General features: G+C 38.3%; 1 protein-coding gene across 6 annotated transcripts in view; it reads right to left on the reverse strand.

Annotated features, from left to right (window-relative positions):
- Positions 1 to 24,431, reverse strand: part of MME (membrane metalloendopeptidase) — a 109,271-nt gene that overhangs the window by 41,796 nt on the left and 43,044 nt on the right. For all 6 annotated transcript variants that reach the window (XM_042955519.1, XM_042955520.1, XM_042955518.1 and 3 more), the window contains exons 4-14: positions 23,645 to 23,806; positions 22,395 to 22,475; positions 22,213 to 22,308; positions 21,976 to 22,094; positions 20,133 to 20,198; positions 8,303 to 8,437; positions 5,997 to 6,098; positions 4,342 to 4,478; positions 4,139 to 4,232; positions 2,865 to 2,993; positions 1,795 to 1,893 (exon numbers count right to left, since the gene is read on the reverse strand). In XM_042955519.1, coding sequence (XP_042811453.1) covers positions 1,795 to 1,893; positions 2,865 to 2,993; positions 4,139 to 4,232; positions 4,342 to 4,478; positions 5,997 to 6,098; positions 8,303 to 8,437; positions 20,133 to 20,198; positions 21,976 to 22,094; positions 22,213 to 22,308; positions 22,395 to 22,475; positions 23,645 to 23,806 — 1,220 coding nt within the window. The remainder of the gene's footprint in view (positions 1 to 1,794; positions 1,894 to 2,864; positions 2,994 to 4,138; positions 4,233 to 4,341; positions 4,479 to 5,996; positions 6,099 to 8,302; positions 8,438 to 20,132; positions 20,199 to 21,975; positions 22,095 to 22,212; positions 22,309 to 22,394; positions 22,476 to 23,644; positions 23,807 to 24,431) is intronic.

Here is a 24,431-nt window from a genome sequence, read left to right on the forward strand (position 1 = left end):
TCCCCAAAGAGTGTCCTAAGGGACACAAACTCTACAGAATTAGGTCTACATAAAAAGGATTTATCGTCAAATACTTTGGGTAAATACTGTGACAAAAACATTAAGCAGGCTTCTTTACTGCAGCTTAAAATTCGGTAATTGTAAGTGTCCAATTGTAAGCATAAGGAATTAATTTGTCTATTTTCTCATTCAATACATATTCAAGCATCTATGATGAGTCAGGTACTTTGTAAGGGGCTGAGAATACAATGCTAGGAAAAACTTTCTCCCCCAGAGAGCTTACCATAAAGTTCAGTGACAGGCAATGTAATGAGTGTTAGGTATGGTACCTTAAAATCATCTCCTAGAAGCATGTAACCTAGTCTAGGGTGGGATCAGGAAAGTCTTCCTACAGGAAATGTTCCCTAAATTCTTTGACCGTGAGAGTCTTCTTCAGGGAACTACTTGTGGGTTCAGTGGCTTATGATACTGCCTTGGGAAATGATGATCTAGCATAATCCAGCTGTGCTACATCAAATAGACCCAGGTCAAGATAGCTAGAACATGAAAGGAGCAGAGCCGGCCTGAATTTCTGAGGAATTTCTGAGTCAGTGATGAAAAGACAGATATACTTTGGTGCCTAAATTCTAGACCTAACCTATCTCCAGCTTTGAGAAGACTGAAAAAGATAGTCCTTCCACATGATTTAATCCTGGAAAGAACTAGACTGTATCTTGGTTTTTTATTATAGTAGGTTCATAAACTCTTTCTGTATCAGTTTGAAGAATGGTCTGTTCTTCTTGCCATCCTAACTACAGAGGAATTATCAGGTTGCATGTGAATTTTGCTGCCAAAGTATATAGAATTTCCACTGGACATATTCCTTCTAGTTTTATATAGTTATCAAGACAAATGATCGTAGTAAGTTTAAACCTAAGATTTCCTTAGGCATCTGACACCTTTATTCTTTACAAAAATTTTTTTTAACATTTATTCATTTTTTTGAGAGAGACAGAGCATGAGTTGGGGAGGACAGAGGGAGACACAGAATCTGAAGCAGGTTCCAGGCTCTGAGCTGTCAGTGCAGAGCCTGACGCCAGGCTTAAACCCATGAACCATGAGATCGTGACCTGAGCCAAAGTCGGACACTTAACCGACTAAGCCACCCAGAAGCCCTGACACCTTTGTTCTTATGCAAGATATGAGAAGTCCCAGTAACAGGTGCACAATGGGGTAGATAAGAATAGCTATAACAAGGCTCCTTCAACATCCCTTTAACTGTAGATCACCATGTAATACTCAAATAATGCATCACCTTACACTTACAGAAGTGTACACTTTTCTCCCTAGGCCATATAAAAGTCTAAATAAGGCATGTTTTCTAAAACTTGAGCTGGAAATCTGCATTAAACATTAAGGGATATTTTTTAGGCTTTAGTAGAGTCCTTTTGCATAAGCTTTATGAAAAGAGGAGAAGTATGAACCATTGATAGTATCTTTCGGTTCTTTACTCGTTCATCTAAGATTTTTCCTTGTTTTCTGAAGACTCCTTAAAAAAAAAAAAAAGGAAAATTGGAGATCTTTCAAAGGTTTGAACTGAACATGGACAGTAGGAGCTGGATGCAAAGAGATAATAAAAGGTGAAAAATCATAGAAACAAATCTTTATCCACGAAAACTGTTCCTGGAAACATGACATCTTGAAGGAGCTTGCTTAATTTTATGCAATCCTTGAACTTCTTTCTTCTGAACTTCAAGTTGATCTTTGCTTGTAAAGCAATTGTTAGCTAATAGTTAGCTTTGTGTTTCTTTTTACCTTTTCCTCAGCTTTCTTTTTCGTCTCAGCATCCATCCAAGTGAGGTCATCTAAAGTCTGGATAAAAACCTCTCGGATCTGTGTAATCAAATCCTCAACCTAAAATGAAAGGAACAGAAGACAAATTTAGGCCATGAATTAATTTTCTGTAACACAAATTTTAACAAACAGGGCTTTGAGCTGCCTTTATAGGACTCAATAATATGTTAATGCATGTAAATTTATAGACAAACCATGACCTAAACAAATGGATACATGTGGATAATTATGTTTTCAAAGGAATCTTGCTACTATTGACCCTAATGGTGAAATAGGTCTTATATATGCATTAATGAAAAAATTATCTTTAGAATGTAATGGCTTCAGGACGCCTGGGTGGCTCAATCTAACTTTGGCTCAGGTCATGATCTCACCATTAGTGAGTTCGAGCCCTGTGTAGAGCTCTGTGCTGATAGCTCAGATTCTGTGTCTCCCTCTCTTTCTGCCCTCCCCCACCCATGCTCTGTCTCTCTTTCTCTCAAAAATAAACTTTAAAAAAAAAAGAACATAATGGTTTCCATTATCATAAAAAAACACATAAAATAGTAGCTGTCATCACTGTTAGTAGTTCAATTAAGCATAAAGTAGCATTTTAATAGTTTCTTTCACTTAGCCTTTAAGTTCCATGGTCTTCATTTCAATAACAATGAAAAATGGAGTACTTTTTTAGGTATTTCAAATAAACCCTAAAACCTTACTTTCAAAGTTTTTCAGAAAACTCTAATTCTTGGTCAGTCTTGCCAATAGGAGAATTTACAATTAACTGTATCAACAGAACATGTGAGTGAGTGGGTACTCTGAATACATTGTTTCGGGAAGGGGGACGATTGGTTTTGGACTAGACAACTTTAAGATCAGAAACAGAAGCAGACCTTTTGGGAGAGGGAGGAGGAGAGTGGTTGAGAAATAACCACAAATTGTGATACAGAGATTCTCTGCCAATTAATAAACTTTAGCCCAATTATGAACTATTGTAATTGCCCATTGATGGAAACAATCAACTGATAAGAGTATTGTGCTGAAAACATTACCACATGTTTACTCTCTCCAGCGAATGCAGCTTCCACGTACAGCCTTCCCACAGCATTTTCCATATTCCCATTGACATAGTTTGCACAACGTCTCCACGTTGCTGTTTCTGATGTTGTGCCATAAAGGGCCTAAGGGCGAGAGAAAGGAAATGACATCTGACCACGAGAAGATGGCCAGAGCAAGGTAGAACACATATTTCACAGGGACTCTGTTCTTTATGTCCTCTAAATTCTGCTTCTCCTCACAAGGCATGTTGTCCTTGCCCAAGACAAAAACGTAATCCAACTGGAGCATTTACTTACAAATAATCTGAAAACAAGGTATATTTTCGGCAGCACATCCCAGTGGAACTTTGGGCCGTTACAGGTGAATACCCTTGTAGACAGTTTAGAAAACAACAACAAAATGGCCCCCCTTCCACCAAAACCAAAAAAATATATATAACAGTTACAACTGCATAAACGTAAACACGAAGTAATGTTCAATTTATGTAACAAGGGAGGTATCTGGTATACAAGAAAACACATTTCAGTTTTTTAATAATTTAGCTGAATTTCCAGTACTTAGAAGAACTGTATGTGAATAAATTTAAGTACTAACGAGGGAATTAACTGAGGTAATGGAAATCGAGCAAAAGACCATTTTTGCAGGCTTTAATTTCAAAACTTTGTCTACATTTTCTTTCAAAGGGTAAATGCTAGAAATGTCAAATAAACAGTTGTTTCCTTTCCATAACACCAATCAATACGTTTGCCAGAGTTTTTCCTCTTCAATCCCTCCTGCCCTCTCCCCTCACCACAGCACTAATAGGACGATTGTTTAAATAATGCAGGTACAGCCTAGTAAAAAGCCTTAAGGTTGTCTCCAGGTAGCTGTACTCTCAGTGGATTGTCCACATCAATGTAGTCCACCTGTCTGTATGTCTAGTGTGCTACAGGCACCTGAAAATGAAATTTATTCAGATAGATCCCCTTGCAGTTACGTTTAACACAACAAAAAACCAAGCCAGTATTCTCTCACGAACTGCTCAAATAACCAAATGCACCTCCTTCCAGGGCAATTCAATCATGCTGCCAGAGTAGACAATCATGGGATGGCAAAGCCCTTGAAAGCTGGCTTTCCTAGGCAACAGAGCCAAAATAGGGGCAAAATAACCAACATTTGGCATTTTGACTCTTGGCAAAGTTCACCACATTCTAGCACATGGCAAGCCTTCATAACCATGTATCTCTTTATGTGTTAAGTCTTAAGAAAAGAGAGATTTTTTCTTCACCTTGCGGAAAGCATTTCTGGACTCCTTGTAGGTTCGGCTGAGGCTGCTTACAAGATCCATTATGAATCGCCAGGACATTAAATTTTGAAGATCTCTGTATAAAAAAACCCACCACCCAGCAACAGAAAAGATGAGGCTGCAAAGCTTCTAAAGAGTGATATTAAATGTAAATTTTGAGGACATAGGCACTCTGACATACCTACCTGGCAGAATATTTGGTAAGAGTGAGCTTAAGTTTGGTTAAATATTCTGGAGCATAAACAACCACCTCTTCTTCATTTGGAATATTAATATTCACAGTTGACATGATTTCATTTGTGAAATTTGACCAGCTGAATGGCTGGAAAAAAGCAAGCATAAAACATTCAGTTTTATTTATTTATGGAGTCAGACATGGTTAGGGTGTCATTTGCATCACTATAGAATTACCACAATGTCCAGTTTATTTGCGTGGGATTTTTCCTCCATTGTTTCAATCAGTTCCTGAATAGAAATTAGTTCTGTAGCATGATTATTTAAAGAGCAGCATTCAACCAACCATTTAAGAGCAAAAGCAAAGCCCTTAAGCATAGAGAATATACAGCTAGAAATTAAGCTCGATGTCATCTTCTTGGTCTAACTCACATTAAAAAAAAAATGAAAAAGAAATTTAGCTTTATAAAATAAAGCTTCCTACATTTATGCAAAAATTTAAATGGGTATAAAGTGTTTATCTTTTAAGGGTGGATATTAAACAATCCATTCAAACACAGTGATACATCTCAGTGGAGATCCTGCTATAAATGAAAGCATACTATTGTAGGAGAGGTACAGTAATGTCACAGATAGAACACAAATGGTCCAATGAAGCCAAACAACACATCTGAAACTATCAATATTGGGTCTATAGGCATATGCAATTTTTACACTTTGGAGCTGCTAAGAGATGAAATCTTATCTGTTATTCTCTGAATGGTTATTCAACCACCAGTAGATATAAGAAAAAAACACAGATGTGGAAGTACATAAAAATAAAGATCACTAAGTATGTAGTACTATATACTTTTCTTAATTTCGTTTGGTAGTTCGGACCATTGTTTCAAAACATACTTATTAAAACCCTTAACACTTATTATTTTAAGCAGCTTCATGTGAGAAATTCCTAACAATAGGTCATGCCTTTACAAAGTATCCCCCCTCCCTTTTTTTCCTGTAATTAGTGCCAAAGAGAATTCTATCAGTGAATGTGATGGTTTGTAGATTTTCCCATGGATCTTGCTACTTTTCACAATCATGTGTATGAACTTATACACAAGGATACATGCATAGTCCCCAAAAGAGATTATTATGTACTGGCTAATGAATTACAACTGTTTATAAATGGAATCTATGAGACAGATTTTTCTTCTTATTTCTTGTGTTCTATTTCTCCACTATTGCTCGGAACATCTCGATACATGGCCTTGATGAGAATATGGCAAGTTCCATAAATAAATTATCATTTTTAAGAGTTAAAAAAGAAATCTAGTGGCTTTATTATTTGACTGGCCAAGTCCAATGGCTATACAGTTGTATTTCAGAAGGATTTTCCAGTTTAATGTTTTCCAAACTTTTTGTTACAATAGTCTAATATCATTGCATAGCTGCCTTGAAAGGAATTTTAATTTGAAATTCACTCTAACTAAATATAATACAATGATTTCACATTTTTTTTTCCCCCAGTCTTGTCATCAAGTCAAATGGTTGGTGTCCTCTAAATTCATTTTGACATTCAATTTATTTCAAAAAGTAAATAATCACTGAATTTTAACCAACTATATTTCAATGTTATAATTTTAGAAATGGCACAATAACAGAGCACATAAAACTTGGTACTTACCTTCCCATTGATCTCTAGTGAAAAGTTATTTTGGAGCTGGGCTAATGTCATTTTGTTATAAAGAAGCATTGGATCATTCCGATCTTCAGATTTAGTTGTAGCCTATGGATTTAATTTTTGATCATTGTTTTAGAACTAAGAATGATTTAGAAAAATATAACTCTATATGAAGGAAAAAGAAGTATGGAATAGGTACAACATAATTCAAGCTCTATTTTGTATACTTGTTTAATGGTTAAAATAAATTGATATCAAAAAGAGAAGTGAAATTTAGGAGATTTTAAGTATATTTAGTAATAATCATCACTATTTGGCTGCCATGTCGAATATAAAATTCTTCAAAATCTTTTTATACTTTCACAACTGCTGAACCACACAGACAGTGTCCACAGGCCTCTTTCTTTTTAAGGGTCATGGCCAGCTCAGTTGTTGCTGTGGTTGTTTTATATGATAACTTTCTCAAATACAGTCTTCTCCAATGCAGCTCTCAAATACTCTCTCCCACCTCCTCATTGCCACTATCCAGCGTCCCAGGTAAAATCCAGACAGGAAAAACAAAAACAAAAACAAACCAAAAACCATAATGACTTCTGCAAGAATTTAAAGCCAGTAAGAGAGAAAATTCCTAGTGCACACCACAGTCATATGAGGAGAGTGCCAGCACCTTCTATTTTTGTGACTCCTATCCCACCTAATTAGTTTAACACACTATACTCAACAGCATCCAGTTTTATTTACTTGTTTATTTATTTTTCACTCAACCAAAAAAGAAAATCGTAGTAGCAACTCCTCAACTAGTGGTTGAAATTAGCAAAGTCAATTTTAAGTGAGGAGAGACGAAAGGTAGAAGTTTAATATGGGAATTATTTCTCGGTGACAATGGCTCCAATTTCCCCTTTAGGTACTTATTTATTCACTACTTAAAAAATTATTTATTGAACATCTCCTGAATGCAATACATAGCCGGATTCTGTTAGAGATACACAGGTGATTCAAACAAGACTAAGACCTCACCCCAACCTGAATTTAAGAGAGAAGGAAAAACAAAGACACAAATAATTTTGAGGTAAGATACAACTATCACAGAGCTAAGGCTGATCAAAGGACGACATGGTCTGGGAACGGCCAAGTGGTAAAAACCCAGTGCAATAAACTATTCTCCTCTCACCATTCTGTGTCCAGCACAGAATCACATGTAACCCATCCAAATGCCATTCATCCAGCTGCAGCTCCAAGCAAAGTCTGGCTCTGATTGGAGATTTTTGGTCGCATGTAGCTCCAGGAAAGCTAAAATAGCCCTCAAAGATCTTTAGTCTTCAAGATGCTGAGGGCAGTGGCAAGCACATGGGGATTTAGGAACACGGGTTGTTGTTTGCAATGTCAGAGAGAGGTCTGTAGATTCTAGACTGAACCTGACCATGTGTTTAATCAATAACCTTGATACTGCTTAGACAGAATTCACTCCTTGAGACTGCAGACTCTTGTCAGAGCAAAGTCAGACAAGAAAGTGCCAATTCACGCCTGGGTGGCTCAGTCCGTTAAGCGTCCGACTTCAGCTCAGGTCATGATCTCACGGTCCGTGAGTTCGAGCCCCGCGTTGGGCTCTGGGCTGACGGCCCAGAGCCTGGAGCCTGCTTCCGATTCTGTGTCTCCCTCTCTCTCTGACCCTCCCCCGTTCGTGCTCTGTCTCTCTCTGTCTCAAAAATAAATAAACATTAAAAAAAAAAAATTAAAAAAAAAAGAAAGTGCCAATTCAGACTCCAAGGGTTCATCTGAAACTAGAGGAAACTCAGGAAAACACCCTGTGGACTTTGCTGCTAAACCTTGCCTGTCAGACCCTTTGAGCCAACCTGGTGGTCTGAACTCAGTAACATCACACTGTCATGTGGTCATATTCAGGGACTAGTATTTCTAAGCAAAAGGATAGTCAATCTCCGTGATCACCTTAAACTTTAAAATAAAGCAAAGGAAAACTATACATAGCAATTGCATGTGCCCTGAATCTCAAGGACATTTCAACAAATGACTGCAAATAGGCTTTTGGTATAATCCACTTATAATAAGTAATTAAGTGTATCTAGTTTAATATTTGCCAAACTTAGTATGCCTCCTGGCTATCAGGAACCCAGTTTACTACAAAATTCTACAGTTTCAAAGGTCCTCATAAAGTCAATGATTCATTACTGAGCTATGCATTCTTACCAGTTGGTTACAAAGTTGCACATTTTACCTTTAAAATATGATAGAGAGGAGAAAAGAAAAAAAGAGTGGTGAAAATTTAGTGTATTAAAGAAAATGTGTTTTACATTGGCAATTTCTTTTTCCAATTCCATAACTCTCTTCATTTCCAAAGAAAGTTGGTTTTCATCGATGGGCAGTCCTTTCTCCTTACGGATCAATCTGGCCACAGAAATCATAAAATCCACGTATGCTATACAAGCCTGCAAGAAATAAATAACAATGAACTGTCGGAGAACATTCTAAATATTTAGCATGACGATTTAACTTAAAATTTATTAATTTTTGGTAACACATAAAGCGCAGTAAAACAGATATCATTTTCTAAATCCTAAAAGAAATGACCTGCCCAGGGGTGCCTGAGTGGCTCTGTTGGTGAAGTGTCTGACTTCGGCTCAGGTCATGATCTCAAGGTTCATGAGTTTAAGCCCCACATCAGGCTCTGTGCTGACAGCTTGGAGCCTGGAGCCTGCTTCAGATTCTGTGTTTCCCTTTCTCTCTGCCCCTTCCCCACTTGCGCTCTGTCTCTCAAAAATAAATAAACATTAAAAAAAATTAAAAAAAAAAAAAGAAAAAGAAAAAGAAATGACCTGCACAAATTCTTAGAAAGTCATCATGTGTTTGAATTAGAGCAGAACAAAAAAAGTATCATTTGAAGGTACCAAGTAATTTATCACTATTTGATTTGGGAATTCTATAATTTTCTATTCATTATCAAGTTATTTTAAATTGCCTTACTAAGAATGCAGTTGCAAAAACACTTGATAAGCAATAACCTAGCATTTTTTCCTGAATAATAATAAATTCTTTTACTGAATTCCATTCTCAGATTTTCTATGCTTATGCATGTCCTTTTCAAATGATCTTGAAGAGATGGCCACAAACTCATATAACATTATCAGGACATCTTTACATCTTTTCTTTGGCCAAGCATTTGTTTTTTGTTTATTTTTGTTGTTTTTGCTGCTGTTGTTGTCTAAGCAGCAAATGAGACTGTGTGCTCATAATTTGGCTCACAATGTAAAATTTCTATATCTGGATATTTGCGCTTTTCTAAGGACTTAAATTCTTTCCATTTTATCTTCACATGCATTTTAACTTTGAGAAGGTAAGCCATAAACTAGTTATATTATCAACCTTTTACAGAATATATAATGCCTTACTCAAATTCAGAGTGGCATCAACACCAGGAAATTGAATACCACTTATGTAGATTTCAACCCATTGCTATTCAGCCATTATTATCCATCAGCAATTAAAATAAATTATGATCCCACCCCGTAAAATTTACTCAAAATTCAAGTTCCTAGCACCAGCTTAATGACAAACAGACAACCATGATTAGGGAAGTCATGCCACACAAGTCTGCGGTTAATGGGCACTTCTGTGCTTCTAATACTCATTTGAAGTATTCGAAGGGTAAATACGAAGGGAGGTTATACAGTGCTAAACACTTTGTAGTTTCAAGAGGGTTTAATATCCTTACTTATTGATTATCATTGAAAGGAGCACACTTATATTCACTGTGAGTACAAAAGGCGCATCTGAATTTGTAGTGACTCATTAAGAGGATCAAACATAAAACCTACAGGCAAATAAAAAAATATTTTATCAAGCAAGATGTACAGGTATTATCAATTTGAAAATCAAGAGGACCACTTAAAGTAAGGTTTAGATACTGGCATTCTATGACCTTCACTAAATGCTAAGTAAACAGTTCCCCAGGGAGAGGGTTTCTCTTTTCATGGATACCCCGTGATGCTGGGGTATCCAGCTAGCATCTCTTTTCTTGGAACTGCTACTCAATAGAACAAACTATTTTTTCAGCTGTGAGCCTGTATTAAAAACCTAATCACTAAGGCAACAGGGATAAAAGGATGTTTTTATGTATATTCTCACCAAGTCATTCTTTTCCTATTAAAAGGTAATCAGAATTCTTGTTTCTCTTTGAAGTAAACAAATATGTCTGATTTCACATCTCACGGGACCAACTATTCCAAAGTATAAGCATGCAGCGTTTTGAATTAACCATATTTCTAATCATATAAATTCATCTGCATTCAGCAGGGAATTACTACTGACTATGAAGGAAATGGTAATTTGAATTTTCCAGTATCAGTCTGCTGAGATTCCTTTTGATTTTGTAGGATGCTTTTTTTGGTAATGAGGTAAGAAAGCAGTAACAAGAACGCTCTCCTGCCCTTCACTGATGCTGCAAACTGGTTCTACTCCAGTATCTTTATCTTTACAGGTTCATTTAAAGACTCTAGAACTTGGCATAAGGCAAGCACAAGAACTCTGGATGGTGCTTCCAGTCTGCTGAGCTGGTAAGGTTTCCCAGAAAACTGGAAGCATATGATATCACCAATCTCTGGGATTCTTGAATATTTAATACAGCTACATGGAATACACTACCTCCTTTAATGAGCTCCATTACCTGGCAACTACTCCAATGTGACTGATTAAAATGTGTGTCTTAGTATCTTGATTATCTTTCCTGGCTTCCAAATTTATCTAGTAGCTGTCAGAACCCAAGCTTACTCCTGCTGTTAAATCCTTTTTACAAGATGTGATTCTACTCTAAGGTTTTAATATTCTTCCCTGAGATACTTATAGATATGTAATATGCCAAATGATAGTAATTGTCATGATTTGGGGAGAAAGTAATCAACGTATATTTTAACATTTAAATAGTACATTGGCCAGGATATTTTTAAAATTGAAATTCAATTTTTCTTTTTTGTTACTGAAAGAGCAATTAGTTACTAGGACAAGGGTCACAGCCAGTGGTCATAAGGTGGCCTTGTTTAAGCCTTCACACAGTGAATCCTTTATGTGAAAAAGAATCAGGGCGCCTGGGTGGCTCATTCTGTTGAGCATCTGACCTCGGCTCAGGTCTGATCTCACTGTTTGTGAGTTCGAGCCCCACATCAGGCTCTGTGCTGATAGCTCAGAGCCTGGAGCCTGCTTTGGATTCTGTGTCTCCCTCTCTGTCTCTGATCCTCTCCCACTCACACTCTGTGTGTGTCTCTCTCTCAAAAATAAATAAACATCAAAAAACTTTTTTTTTAAAAAAAAGAATCCACCTAAATATCTACAGAGCCCTCCTTTTAAAAATAAAACTTTGTACATCCCAATTCCTATAATAGCAGGTTCAGAGATGATCATTGGTTTCACATGGTTTTATGGTAAAATTCGTAATAATAGCTTTGTGAATTTTTAAATTACATATTATCAATGGGACGATATTTACTAACATCCAAGACCATGAATTGTCACTCTAATTAGAACTATCTTCATTTTGCAGGGCCAAAAAATGGTACTTATAAATTGGCTCTGTTCAGAAATTGGGCTTCTCCTGCTTAGAACAAAGCTGGTATTTGTTGGTTGCCAAAGAGAAAAAGAGCATGACATGTTACTATTGTCCTTCAAAATTTAGCATCTTTGTTTATGAACAACAGCAAGACCCAGGGAGGAACAGATAGCTTTCTAGTTAGATTGGCTGATATTTGGGTACCTGAGGGCAACAACAACCTAAGGATCAGGGTTTCACTTCCAAAGATTCTGTCCTGGGACACCCAGCTCTTACCAATTTTCTGCGTTCCCTTTTCTAGAGGAGTCATGTGGAGATGACTGAGAAGTCATCGAACTGTGCTATTCTTATCTACTGATGCCCAGGGATTTTTTTTTTTGAAGTTTTCCTCACTTTTTTTTTTTAATTTTATTTTTTATTTTTTAAAATTTACATCCAAATTAGTTAGCATATAGTGAAACATTGATTTCAGGAGTAGATTCCTTAATGCCCCTTACCCATTTAGCCCATCCCCCCTCCCACAAACCCTCCTGTAACCCTCAGTTTGTTCTCCATATTTATGAGTCTCTTCTGTTTTGTCCCCCTCCCTGTTTTTATATTATTTTTGTTTCCCTTCCCTTAGGTTCATCTGTTTTGTCTCTTAAAGTCCTCATATGAGTGAAGTCATATGATATTTGTCTTTCTCTGACTGACTGATTTCACTTAGCATAATACCCTCCAGTTCCATCCACGTAGTTGCAAATGGCAAGATTTCATTCTTTTTGATTACCGAGTAATACTCTATTGTATATATATACCACATCTTCTTTATCCATTCATCCATCAATGGACATTTGGATGCCCAGAGATTTTTAATAATGCTCCACAGAAAGTTTCCTGAAGGAACACACAGGGGACACACCAAGTGGGAAAGACAGGTTTCCCATCAAAAAGGCTTGTTATTTTTTTGACCGCTTAAACATCATTGTCAGGGAGCACGCACCTATTGCACTAGAGACCTGCTCCCCTGCAGGGACCGCAGACAGAATTGAGAAAGAGCACCCAGTCTGAGAAGGAGAAACACCAGACTCGAGAGGATCCACTGTAGACCAGCATAGGGACTCTTTGGGGGCTTTCATCAGATCATGAATGAGGAGAACCTAGAGACTGATGTGAGCACTTATTGTGTAACTTCTAAGGCTTATTGCAGATGTTTGAGAAGCTGTATGTAGTTCCTTTTATAAACCACATTCAATCCATCTCAAAAAATTCTCTTGTCAGTGCCACACATGCCAAAACAAGTCTTGTCATATTCACATATTCTTGTCATATTCACTAAGTCTCAAGTTTAAAAGCTCCTTTACATTTTGTTAAATACAGATGCCTGGACTGGGTACAATCTCCTGACTGTTAGTCACCTGGTGCCCAGAAAGGACAAAATGAGGTCAGCAGTTTCCCTTGAAGAATCTGTTTTATCAAGTCAGCCAAGCAGCGGCCAGAGTGATCTTTTTAAAAACCAAACCAAATTACATCTAAATTCTCCACCGACCCCTATCCCCAGTCACTCACCTTGTATCACCGTTTTGTTTCCTTTATAACACTACTGTCTGCATTTATCTTATTTCCTTATATTATTTACTTGTTTCTTTGCTTTCTATCTCTTGACATCAGAACATGGGTTCTAGGTGAACAGGAACTTTTCTGCCTTGTTTCCTTGGTATATCTGCCACCTAGAAAAATATCTGTCACATAGTAGAAGCTCAATAAATATCTACTGATTTTAAAAAATGAATTTTGGGGCACCTGGTGGCTCAGTCACTTAAGCATCATGATCCACTCAGGTCATGATCTCACAGTTCATGGGTTTGAGCCCCACATCAGGCTCTGCGCTGATGGTGTGGAGCCTGCTTGGGATTCTTTCTTTCTCCCTCTCTCTCTGCCCCTCCCCTGCTCGTGTGCACTCTCTCTCTTGCTCTCTCAAAATAGATAAATAAACTTAAAAAATTAAAAAATAAATTAAAAAAATGAAGCTAAATTTTAAGTACATTAAGTAAGTTTCCCTCACTTCCTATGTCATCAGACTTCCATTCTCAGCCCAAGTCTGGAACAGTTTCTCTCTGCTTGTATTTTGGGTAAGTGAGCAAACAAAATCCTCTGTAGGTTTAACTCAATTCCAGCTTGCGCCTGCTCATTGAAAGGATTGCAAACCTCAGCTTTTGTTCCTTCCTTCTTTCCTGGTCTGCATTTTCTCTTATTCAGACACACAGACCCTGGGTCATCTCTTTTTGGCTTCCAACCGTCCTGGCCATGTTCCAAGTCCTCTATCCTCATCCCTCAAACATCTCCATTTTCATGAGCCCTCAGTTTTTCTAAGAGGATTGAATTTGTTCATGATTCTGGACTCCTTCTTCCCTCCTGTGCCCCTATAGCACTATATCCTGTGGCTTCTAATTTCCAATTTCTGCCCCATCTCCTCTGGTTCTCATCTGCTAGACCAGTGGTTTGCTCACTTTTCTTTTAGCCCTGAAATGCTCTGTTCAAATAAATATTTTGTTGATGTGTAAGCAAGTAAAATGAATCATGATGGATTGTCTTGAAGCATGTAGGCAAGAAGGTGTAGCTACACAGAGCCCTGCTATTGACACACACAAAGAGGTCTTAGGTTTGGAAACTGCTACTCTGGCTTATTCTACTTTCTCAGACAAACACGGAACATAAATAAACATATCTATAACCCAATTATGTTCAAATATTTGGGGTGGCTAACCTACAGATTTCTTTACAAAACAGGACAAGGTAACAATTAGCCTTGATAATCTAGAGGTAATTAAAGGGAAGCTTTGAAAACTGTTCCAATTTATCCTCAAATACAGAGTTGGGAGACTCTTCTGAAGGTGAGTGGCTTCTTAAGAAAATTCATGCCATCATTCCTTTCAGTGACTCAATCAATATACAAGAACTTTCTCACATAAGGCTGGTTCCAATGAAAAATTATGGATAGGATGATTATCTTTTATGGGTAATGTGTATCTTTCCTATTGTTTTCCTTGCATAGAAACTATACCCTTAGAATGGACAGAATTATTTCAAATCTCAACTTCTGTCCTGTAAGGTAGTAGTGTGCCATTCAAATTAACCAGAGTAGGTTTTATTACTTACAATTAATGTTCCCTTTCTTTCTTTCTTTCTTTCTTTCTTTCTTTCTTTCTTTCTTTCACATTTATTTATTTTTGAGAGACAGAGAGCAACAGAGTGTGAGCAGGGGAGAGGCAGGGGGAGAGGCAGAGAGAGAGGAAGACACAGAATCCAAAGCAGGCTCCAGGCTCCGAGCTGTCCACACAGAGCCCGACACGGGGCTTGAACCCATGAACTGTGAGATCATGACCTGAGCCAAAGTCGGACGCTCAACCGACTGAGCCACCCAGGCACCCCTACAATTAATGTTCTTAACTGACACATGGATCTTTTAATCTGTGAGTTTAAGCAAGTCATTTTACTTCTTTGGGTCTCTGTTTCCTCATTTGTAAGAGAAGAATTTGGACTAAATCCTCTAATGTCCCATTTAGTTCTTAAAGTCTGTGCATGAGTAACCTTAATTGTTAAGAAAACATATGAATGTGTCATGTACGAAATATTAGAATATACATCTTTGGTTTCTATTATCATAGGGCATGTTCTCTTCTTTAAGTGAGACAGAAAGTACAGAAAATGAAAAGGAACAGAGGTATTTAAGTTCAGAAAGATAACCAGATGAATATCATATGCATTTCTCAAAATATAACATTTAAAACTGCCAGCATAAAAGCACATAATACGTTTGAAAAGGAAGAAGGCCTTTTAACAAGAGAAAAATAGGTTTTGTCTTTGAGGAAGGAGGTGAGAGATAGTTCTTGGGAAAAAAAATGCATCACCTATTTTCATTACTTAGTAGTGTAATGACACAAAGCATTTTACTGTTTTGAATGCCATACAATTATCACAACACAAAAATTCCATTTGGAGGGTATCAAAAGCAAACACACATACACACACACACACACACACACACACACACACACACACACACCACAAACACATTTCTATGAAGCAGAATGAGCTTTCATAGTAGGTGCTGTTTCCATTGTTCGTGATAAGTTTAGCTTAGGATTATGAGGAAGACTTCTTGAATGAGCTGGATATCCTCAAAGAGGAGCCAAGAAGGATCTGGGGAAATGGGCTTAGGTAATGATCTGATCAAGATATATGTTTAGGGTCTTTATGATCAAAGAGGGGATGTGACCCTCCCTCATTACCCTGCCCCTGAAGCATAACTGCAGAATCAGACTCCACACTATAGTTTGAAAATCACTGGTTAGAGTGACTGGCAAGGAAGCCAGGCTTCTCTAGTCAAAGATGGAGCCCCTTTCCTGGTAAAATTTGGTGACCTCATGCCAATCCTCAAAATTTCTCTTGGTTATTTCCGATAAAATAATGTGGAATGCAAAAGTATGGGGCCCACTGACTATGTGAATATATCTCAGACAAACCGAAAGTGTAGCAGAGAAAGAAATAGACATTAAAAAGAGGAAGAGGGATACATCGTTTATAGGATGTTTGTAAGATACTTAGGAAATATAGTCCATTAGCCACTGATATTCTACAGTTCACACTTGCCCCAAAATCAAGGTGAGGAACTAGGAGGGAGCTCTAAGAGATTGGGTGTTTCTACCTTCCTTTTCTTTCCTCTCTTCCCTGCCATCTTCCCCCTCAACTGTTCATCTACTGATTCCGTTCATCCCCTGATTCACTTAGTATTCATTTGATAACTAATAAGGGTCAGGAACCAAGCTGGACACTAGAAATGAAGCAAAGAATAAGTGAGACATGCCACTGTTGCCACTAATTCTACACTTTCCTAGGGGGGGAAAATGACATTAAATAAAAAAGTATCCAGAAATCCATGCGCTATGGGAACATAAAGGTATTTTTGTCTAGTTACAAGTTCCAGGGAAGGCCTTCATGAGGAAATAAAATTTAAACTTAGATTGAAAGGGTGAGGAGAAAAGGAAGAGAGAGGGCTGGGCAGGTGGCAGGTATGCGAACAGTACTCCAGGCAAGGGAACAGATATATAAAAGCCTATAAGTGAGAAAATCAATGAAGACCAGTGTTACACTGATACAATGATATTAAGATTTCTTCTAGTTTTATAACTTTTCCACTAGATGTTATTTCATTACTCTATCCTTTTCATCATTTGTTTTTCATGAAACAATACAACACTAAGGAAAAAGTATTCACAGGGGTCAACTTTTTTCAGAGATAGCAAGGTAGTGGGAAAACTAGAATTAACTTTTACTTGAGAGCTGGCTAGGAATACAGAATAGACACTAAGTGAGGGATTACAGGTAGGTGTGGCTGGGAGAGAGTAGCATATATCATGAGGGCAATAAGGAAAAAAATGGAATTTCTTCTGTGTTCACACATATTCTTTGTTCTCCCCCTGACATCCCCCCGCCCCATGCAGTTAATGGATTTGAAAAGAGGGGGAGGGTCCACAAATATTCTAGTAATTATCCATTTCCAGGATGAAAATTAGATTTTATCCCATATGCCAACCCCCCTTCGACTGGTTGCTTGGAGCTGGAGCACTGAGTTGAGAAGTATTCTGGGGCCTGATGTTACCAGGAAAGGGTACAATTACCAATAGCCTTATTTATGGAAGCGGGGCAAGGCAGCAAGCACGCTGTGTGTTTCCTTGTCTAATCCAGATCACTGAGGAGCACCTAATTTGAACCGGTAACTTCCTGGCTGTAAATGCCAATGCTGCTGGATTTTCCCTATCATTTGCTCATTTAAAGAACCTTCCTAGTATAAAGTCCTACTCTTATGTCTTTGGCATCCAAAATTCCCTTCTTCTGTTTAGTAATAGAGCTTTCCTCCCTGTCAACCACATGTTAAAAGGCACACACATGGCCACCCAGCTTAAGACTACATTTCCCAGAATACTTAGAATTTAGCTGTGGCCACATGGCAATGTTCTAACCAATGGAATGTATGCAACTTCTGCATCATTTACATAAAAAGAAATCTTTTTTTTTCCTTTCCTCGTGGCAGGAAATGTGAACAGAGCATTGGCGAACCAACTCTGACCAAACAGACTAATATAAAACATGAGAAGACTTAATGTTAGAGCAATAAGGTGGTCAAAGAAGCTGTGGTCTCAGCCACTCCCATGGAGCAGTGTTTCCTTCCTCCCCTGACTGCCCGCCTCCTTCTGTATTACAACAGGAGATAGAAATAAGCCTCTCTCTGGTTGGAGCTTCAGTATTTTTAGGTCTCTGTTACCGTAGCTTAGCCAGAACCCAACTAATTTACAAACTCAAGGGCGCACAGGGACCAGGAAGTCCATATAACCCAGTAATCATCTAAATGACTGCTCAAGGCTGAAGAACAAGTGCACTATGGAAAGCAGCAGCCACCACGGCCCTGCTCAAAAGCTGCCACCTGGGAACGCAGGCCTAGGGTTTCCAACCCTACTAATTTATCAAGAAATCTAGGTTCGCAGATCTTACAATATCGTTATCTTACAATATTGTTAACAATATTGGCAACTAATCCAAACTTAAAAAACAAAACAAAACTGCGGGTTAAACAAAAATGCCTCTGTGTCAGACTCAAGTCTATGATGGCCAGTGTGTGACCTGTTCTAGATTACAAGACAGCATTGAATCCAAAACACACAAATACACCATCATCCTAAGAACTGCTTTTTTTTGGGGGGGGAATAAATTTCCCCCCAAATACACTGACTGCCAGGTAGTCCCTGATATCAGAGACATTAGAGGTCAAAAAAAAACCTGACATATTTTTAGGATTGGAAAAATTTAATGTTTTTTAGGACACAATCCTGAATATGAGAAACATTCCAGTTCATGATGATGACAGTGTAACATAATGAGCCAAAATTCCTCAATCACCCTCAACTCTGCAGCAGGAAGTAGCTCATAAAGCCTGTAATAGCTACAGCCCACACAGTTACTAGATGATAATGAACCCAAATATCCCACCTCCATTTGACGTCTGTGCTACTAGTAGTCGCCTTTTATAATGTATCTTTTTCTTCATTTCAATGTTGTGTAGCTGCTCAAAAAGGCACTTTACAGTGGATTGATTCCATGTTATCTGAACTTAATAATTAGGCAAAATAAATGCTTGGCACCAACATATTTAGCTAATAATTTTCCCTATGAAGTCATTTCAGCCATATCACTACCTTATAACCCATCAGGATCATCAAACATAAACTTACTTCTGAGTTACCAAACAATTATGAGGAAAACATTTACAACATCTTCCCCAAATATCTAATTATACGTCCCATTGCTGGGTTTGTCTTGTGTTTTACATCAATAAGCATAGGCACACAAACATCAGTGTGAGGGCATAATACAAAGCATTCTAGAATACCCCCCAGTTCTGTGGTGTATGATGCTCCCTGGCTCCCTGACCAATGTTAGAGTCAGAAAGTGGCTGCAAAGCTTTGTCTGAACCCGATGCTCCTTCCTAGGTAGTCCTCTGAAAGTCACATCCGGTGACTGGTTCTGAAAGGGCACTATAGAGTATGATGTGTCTCATTCTCATACTGGACCATTCCCTGAACCTCACTGGCACTGCCCTAGACCATGATTATCTGTTTTTGTTTGTTTGTTTGTTTGTTTGTTTAAGTAGTCTCCATGCTGGGCGTGTAGCCCAGGATGGGACTTGAAATCACCACCCTGAACTGAGATCAAGACCTGAGCTGAGATCAAGAGTCAGGTGCTTAACCAACTGAGCCACCCGGGCAGTTCCATTTACTTTTTAAACGACTCAATTTATAGAGGAAATGAAACACTTATAATTCACTTTTCAAAATGGGTCATATGACTTAAATAGTAAGAATCAAGACACAAATAAGGAATTTCAAGTTTCCTTATTCCTTAAAAGACTTTCATGGAACGTCTGGGTGGATCAGTCAGTTAAGCATCCAGCTTTGGCTCAGGGCATGATCTTGCAGTTTGTGAGTTCAAGCCCAGCGTTGGGCTCTGTGCTGACACCCTGGAGCCTGGAGCCTGCTTTGGATTCTGTGTCTTCCTCTCTCTCTGCCCCTCCCCCACTCACATTTTTGTCTCTCTCTCAAAAATAAATAAACATTTAAAAAAAAAAGGACTTTTGGGCGCCTGGGTGGCTCAGTAGGTTGAGTGTCCCACTTCAGCTCAGGTCATGATCTCACGGCTTGTGGGTTCAAGCCCCATGTCGGGCTCTGTGCTGACAGCTCGGAGCCTGAAGCCTGCTTCAGATTCTGTGTCTCCCTCTCTCTCTGCCCCTACCCCTCTCACGCTCTGTCTCTGTCTCTGTCTCTCTCTCTCAAAAATAAATAAATGTCAAAAAAAAATTTTTTTTTTAAAAATTAAAAAAAATTAAAAAATAAAAAAAAAGGACTTTGATTCATTCTGCTGAGAGTATGCATTCAGTCCAAGGAAGCTCACTAGTATGTATATTAAGTTTAAATTTGGCCTTAATCTTTTTCGGTATTTATAAGTTTACATCAATTGTTTCTGTAGCTTTCTGTTGTTGTTTGTTTGTTTACCTCTTCGTATATTCCAGTGCATTCATAGTAGTCTCTGGAAGGGAGGCCAAGTCGAGGCTGATCAATCTGTAAAAAATATACCAAGAAGAAAATAAACCATTCAGTTGATGTGGGACAGTTGGAAAAAATACAAGCATGTCTATGTATGAGCAAGAGCCTAGTGTTCTTGCTGTTTATAAGGGTAACAACAGTCAGACAATGAGTGAATACAAATTAGGCACTGGTTTCCATACTACTTGGCAGTTTTACAGTGATGGGTAGTTAGGTAATCTGGAAGAGTATGCTGCAGGTATTTGAGGAAAACCAAAGAAACTTGAATGAAATACACCAGGAAGAATTTTTTAATGCAAAACCAAAGGTGCAGGTGGACAAAAACATGTTAGAATCTAGGACTTGGAAGTTTCTAAATTACACATTTACAGGACATTTGGCTTCCTGAGATTCTAATATGCTCTCCTGGAAGACATTCTCTTCTCCCACCCTTAATGGGGATGAGAAAAAACCAAAAAAGTGGAAACCTCTGTGGTAACTCTACAACTGTTTCTCTAGTGGAAATCTTGCCAGAGATTTTTTTGAGATTCCCTTCCCTGGGGGTGGGGGGTAGGGGAGACTCCTCCTCGGTTCTCTCCTGCTCTGCTCAACACTTGAGCAGACCCAGCTGACAGCAGAGTGTGTGAAAGAGGAAACTAGTCTCTGCTCGAGTGTGTCTGGTCCACTGGACCACCTGGAGAGCCACCTGGACACAGTGCAGCTTTGCGAGATTGCTTCCTATGCACCGCATGATTTGATGGGTATGGGGCAAACTAGGGCATGTATGGGTTAAAGTGAGAAACCCAGCAGCTGTAAAGAGGCCAGGACAATACAAAAGAAACAGAACCCAGAGGATTAGTATGGAAAAAGCCAGAAGGTGTCACCACAGATAGGGCTCTGCCCCCTTTCCAACCTCTCCACTCTCCCTAGGAAATCTCTTCATGGTGATCATGCAGGATGCTGGTACTGAAGAGCCAAAGGAGTGAATTCCAGAAGGGAGAAGGGGGCCCACTGTAGAAGACAGCTGGGTTCAATTCCTTTCATGATTTTAATAAAAATGGCCATAAAGATTTATACAATAGTGACATAAATATGAATCTGTGTCTTGCAACTTTTGGGGTACTTTCTTTTACAAGGAGACCAAAAATAAAGCTCTGTAAATATTTTAGTCCATTCCAAACATACTCATTAAGTATTAATTTCATCTTAGGTGACGCCTTAAGTAAACCTAAATGAATGGCTTACATGAGGGGAAAAAAATCTAAAACACTGATTTTAAAAGAGCAGTATTTTATTTACCTTCACTGAGAAAAAAGTTCAGATATTCTTTAGTAACAGCCAAAACTGTATTCAAAATCCTTTTCTCAAAAAACAAACAAAAAACCAAAAAAAAACCCACTCCCCCACCCCAAAATCCCCCAAATCCCTTTTCTGTGTTCTTTTGGGAAGCAATTGGAAATTTCTGGTTTCCAGATTTGCATTACTAATGTAAACCAAACTATGCTCCTTTCATGAACATATGGAGAAATCAGGTGCTGTTTCAAATTAGGGGGCCCTTTCATTTCTTTAATTTATTTTATGAAGAAAGCAGTATCAAGCCTAAGGTAGCAGAAGGGAGACACGACCACAGCATTAAGAGAATACTTTCAAAATTGGGAATCCAGGTTTCAGGGACAGAGCACAAATTTATTACTATCATGCTCATGCAATTCAAATGAGAATATGCATTATTTCTAAATACCAACAACAACAATGTATGCAGAAATTTTATTAACAATTTAAAGCTAACTTGGCTGTCAGCCCACAAACTTACATGAATTATATGGTTCACAGAGTTCTTATCATCAGTGCCAACAAAAAAATTAAGAATGACTTTTTTCCCAAATTTAGAATTCAGCTGTGCAATAGATTTCTCAGCTGTCCAAGAAGGACCTAAAGCAAAGAAAGGTGAAGAATACTTTTAGAAGTTTCGGTGCATTAATGTGATACTATAATAATATAGATTTTATATGGAAATTATATTTTTAAAAAAGAATGAAAATCACCTTACCATAGGTCTGCTCCCAGTTTTCTGTTGCTACGGGCCAATCATATATATCTGGTAGTAGACTGAGTAGAGGTTTTCCGCCTCTGCTATCAATAGCGGCTTTTGGAAACAATGAAAATAAATTCCTTATGAAGTCTTTGCATATTTTGGCACACTCTTAATGAAATACAAGGAAGAGCACTTACATTCATTTATACAAGATCTGTACAGTGTTTTTGCTTTCTGCACTGCTATTATATCTTCAGTTTTGGGTTCCTGAAGAACATCTGAAATAGAGCATTGAGTACAACCCATCAATACAATTGCTCATTTGCAGCTGTAATTAACATTTGCAGTGCAGGTTCAGAAAAAAAGCTTGCTTTTGTATATGTATGTTCACTGCCTCCCCATGCTAAAACCCTCCAGGAAAAACTAAACCCCCTACCAGATCATTATTCCTAGTGCAGAACTGGGAGTTGATTTTATTAGCCAAGTTAGATGAAAGTCTTTTTGACTAGATTCTCTTTTTTTGTGAACAACGACGTGTACTGCTCTGCCATACGTAAGTTCCTGTTTTTTTAAAATTAAGATTAAAAAGAAATAATAATGCAGAGGAATATGGAATTTAATATGATAGTCTTCTTGATAGCTGGAAATAATTATCTTTGTGTGATTGTACTGTTCATGCTCCAGATGAATTGAATGAATTATTCTACTTGTTTGGATGTTCTAAAATAGCAAAAATTGTTTTTCTACAAAGTAACTTCTAGAAGTGGGGAACAGAAGATGGAGGATAGCAGAAGACTAGACAAGACTTCCTCAACTTCCCAGGGAGAGTATCTTAGCTGGGTTAGAATAAATACCCACCCAGGGATATAAACGTCAGTAACATCTTCAACACAGTAATGGCTCAATATCGACATCAACCCAGGGCCAGGGTGGGAAAATATAATGGAGGTGGTGTTTGGTGGCAATCAATTAACTCATTTAAAATTTTTTTTAATGTTTATTTTTGAGAGAGAGAGACAGAGAGTCAGAGCCAGGGGGACAGAGGATCCCAAGCAGATCTGTGCTGACAGCAGTGAGCTGATGTGGGGCTTGAACTCTTGGACCACGAGATCATGACCTGAACTAAAGTCGGAAGCTTAACTAACTGAGCCACCCAGGCACCCCAATTAATTTCTTATTGTGTGAAACGGCATAAAGATGCCATCCTGTAGAGAGGACAGATTTTGTTGTATGTGTACCCACAAATGAAAGCAGGAATGCTGAGATGCCAACATATCCATTTCAGCCTTACCACCCTCAAAGAGACTTGGTGGTGAGCCACAAAACTTGGAGGGATTATCGACTTTAATCTTCTGTGACATTCTCTGTAATGGCTAAGAGTTGTATCTTTAAAAAATGGATATATTAAGAGAGAAATCTTTGATGCATAGAAACAAACTCCACTAACCTTTCAAAATGACTTCTAGTTCATCTCTTAAAATGTCAAAGTTACTGTAACGGGAGCTGGTCTCAGGAATGACGTTGCGTTTCAACCAGCCTCCACAGGCATATTTAAAAAAGTCTGTACAAGGCTCAGCAGTGGCATCCATGTTCTGGATCAGTCGAGCAGCTGAAAGACCAGAGAATGAACGAGATCAAATGAAGGGTGTATTTCTTAAGTAGTTTGGAAGGGGGGGAAAGAGGCATGTTATTTCTCCTTTATGATCAAGTCAACTGCACTGATGCTCCTTTTTCTTACTTCTCTAATGGTCAACTGAGGAGGAATGATGACTCTTATCTACGTATAGTCCTCCCTTCCTTTGTTAGAGTTGGTTAGGTTTATTCCTGACAGGTCTCGGTCTTCCCATCCTACATCCCACCCCCACCTCCAAATAACTGAGGTTCTTGCTAGCTCCTATCTCAGATGACAACAAAGAACACAGGTCTGCCTTACCAGGCCTGAACCTGGGGCTGACACAGGCGGCTCTTCACTCTATTAATTTTAGCGGCTGACTCTACTTTTCAAATTTCTGTGACTTTTGAATGTCTCTGAGATTCTAAGGGAAGTGGGATTGTTCTTTGTTTTTTTAAAGTAATCTCTAAACCTAATGTGAGGCTCAAACTCACGACCCTGAGATCAAGCGTCTCATGCTCCACCGAGGGGAGCCAGCCAGGTGCCCCTGTGGGACTGTTAATGCATTTTATCATTCTACTATTATTACTTCTTGGACCTCGCTCACAATATTTTTGCAATT

This window comes from Panthera leo, chromosome C2 (genome assembly GCF_018350215.1).
Source record: "Panthera leo isolate Ple1 chromosome C2, P.leo_Ple1_pat1.1, whole genome shotgun sequence".
Lineage (NCBI taxonomy): Eukaryota > Metazoa > Chordata > Mammalia > Carnivora > Felidae > Panthera > Panthera leo.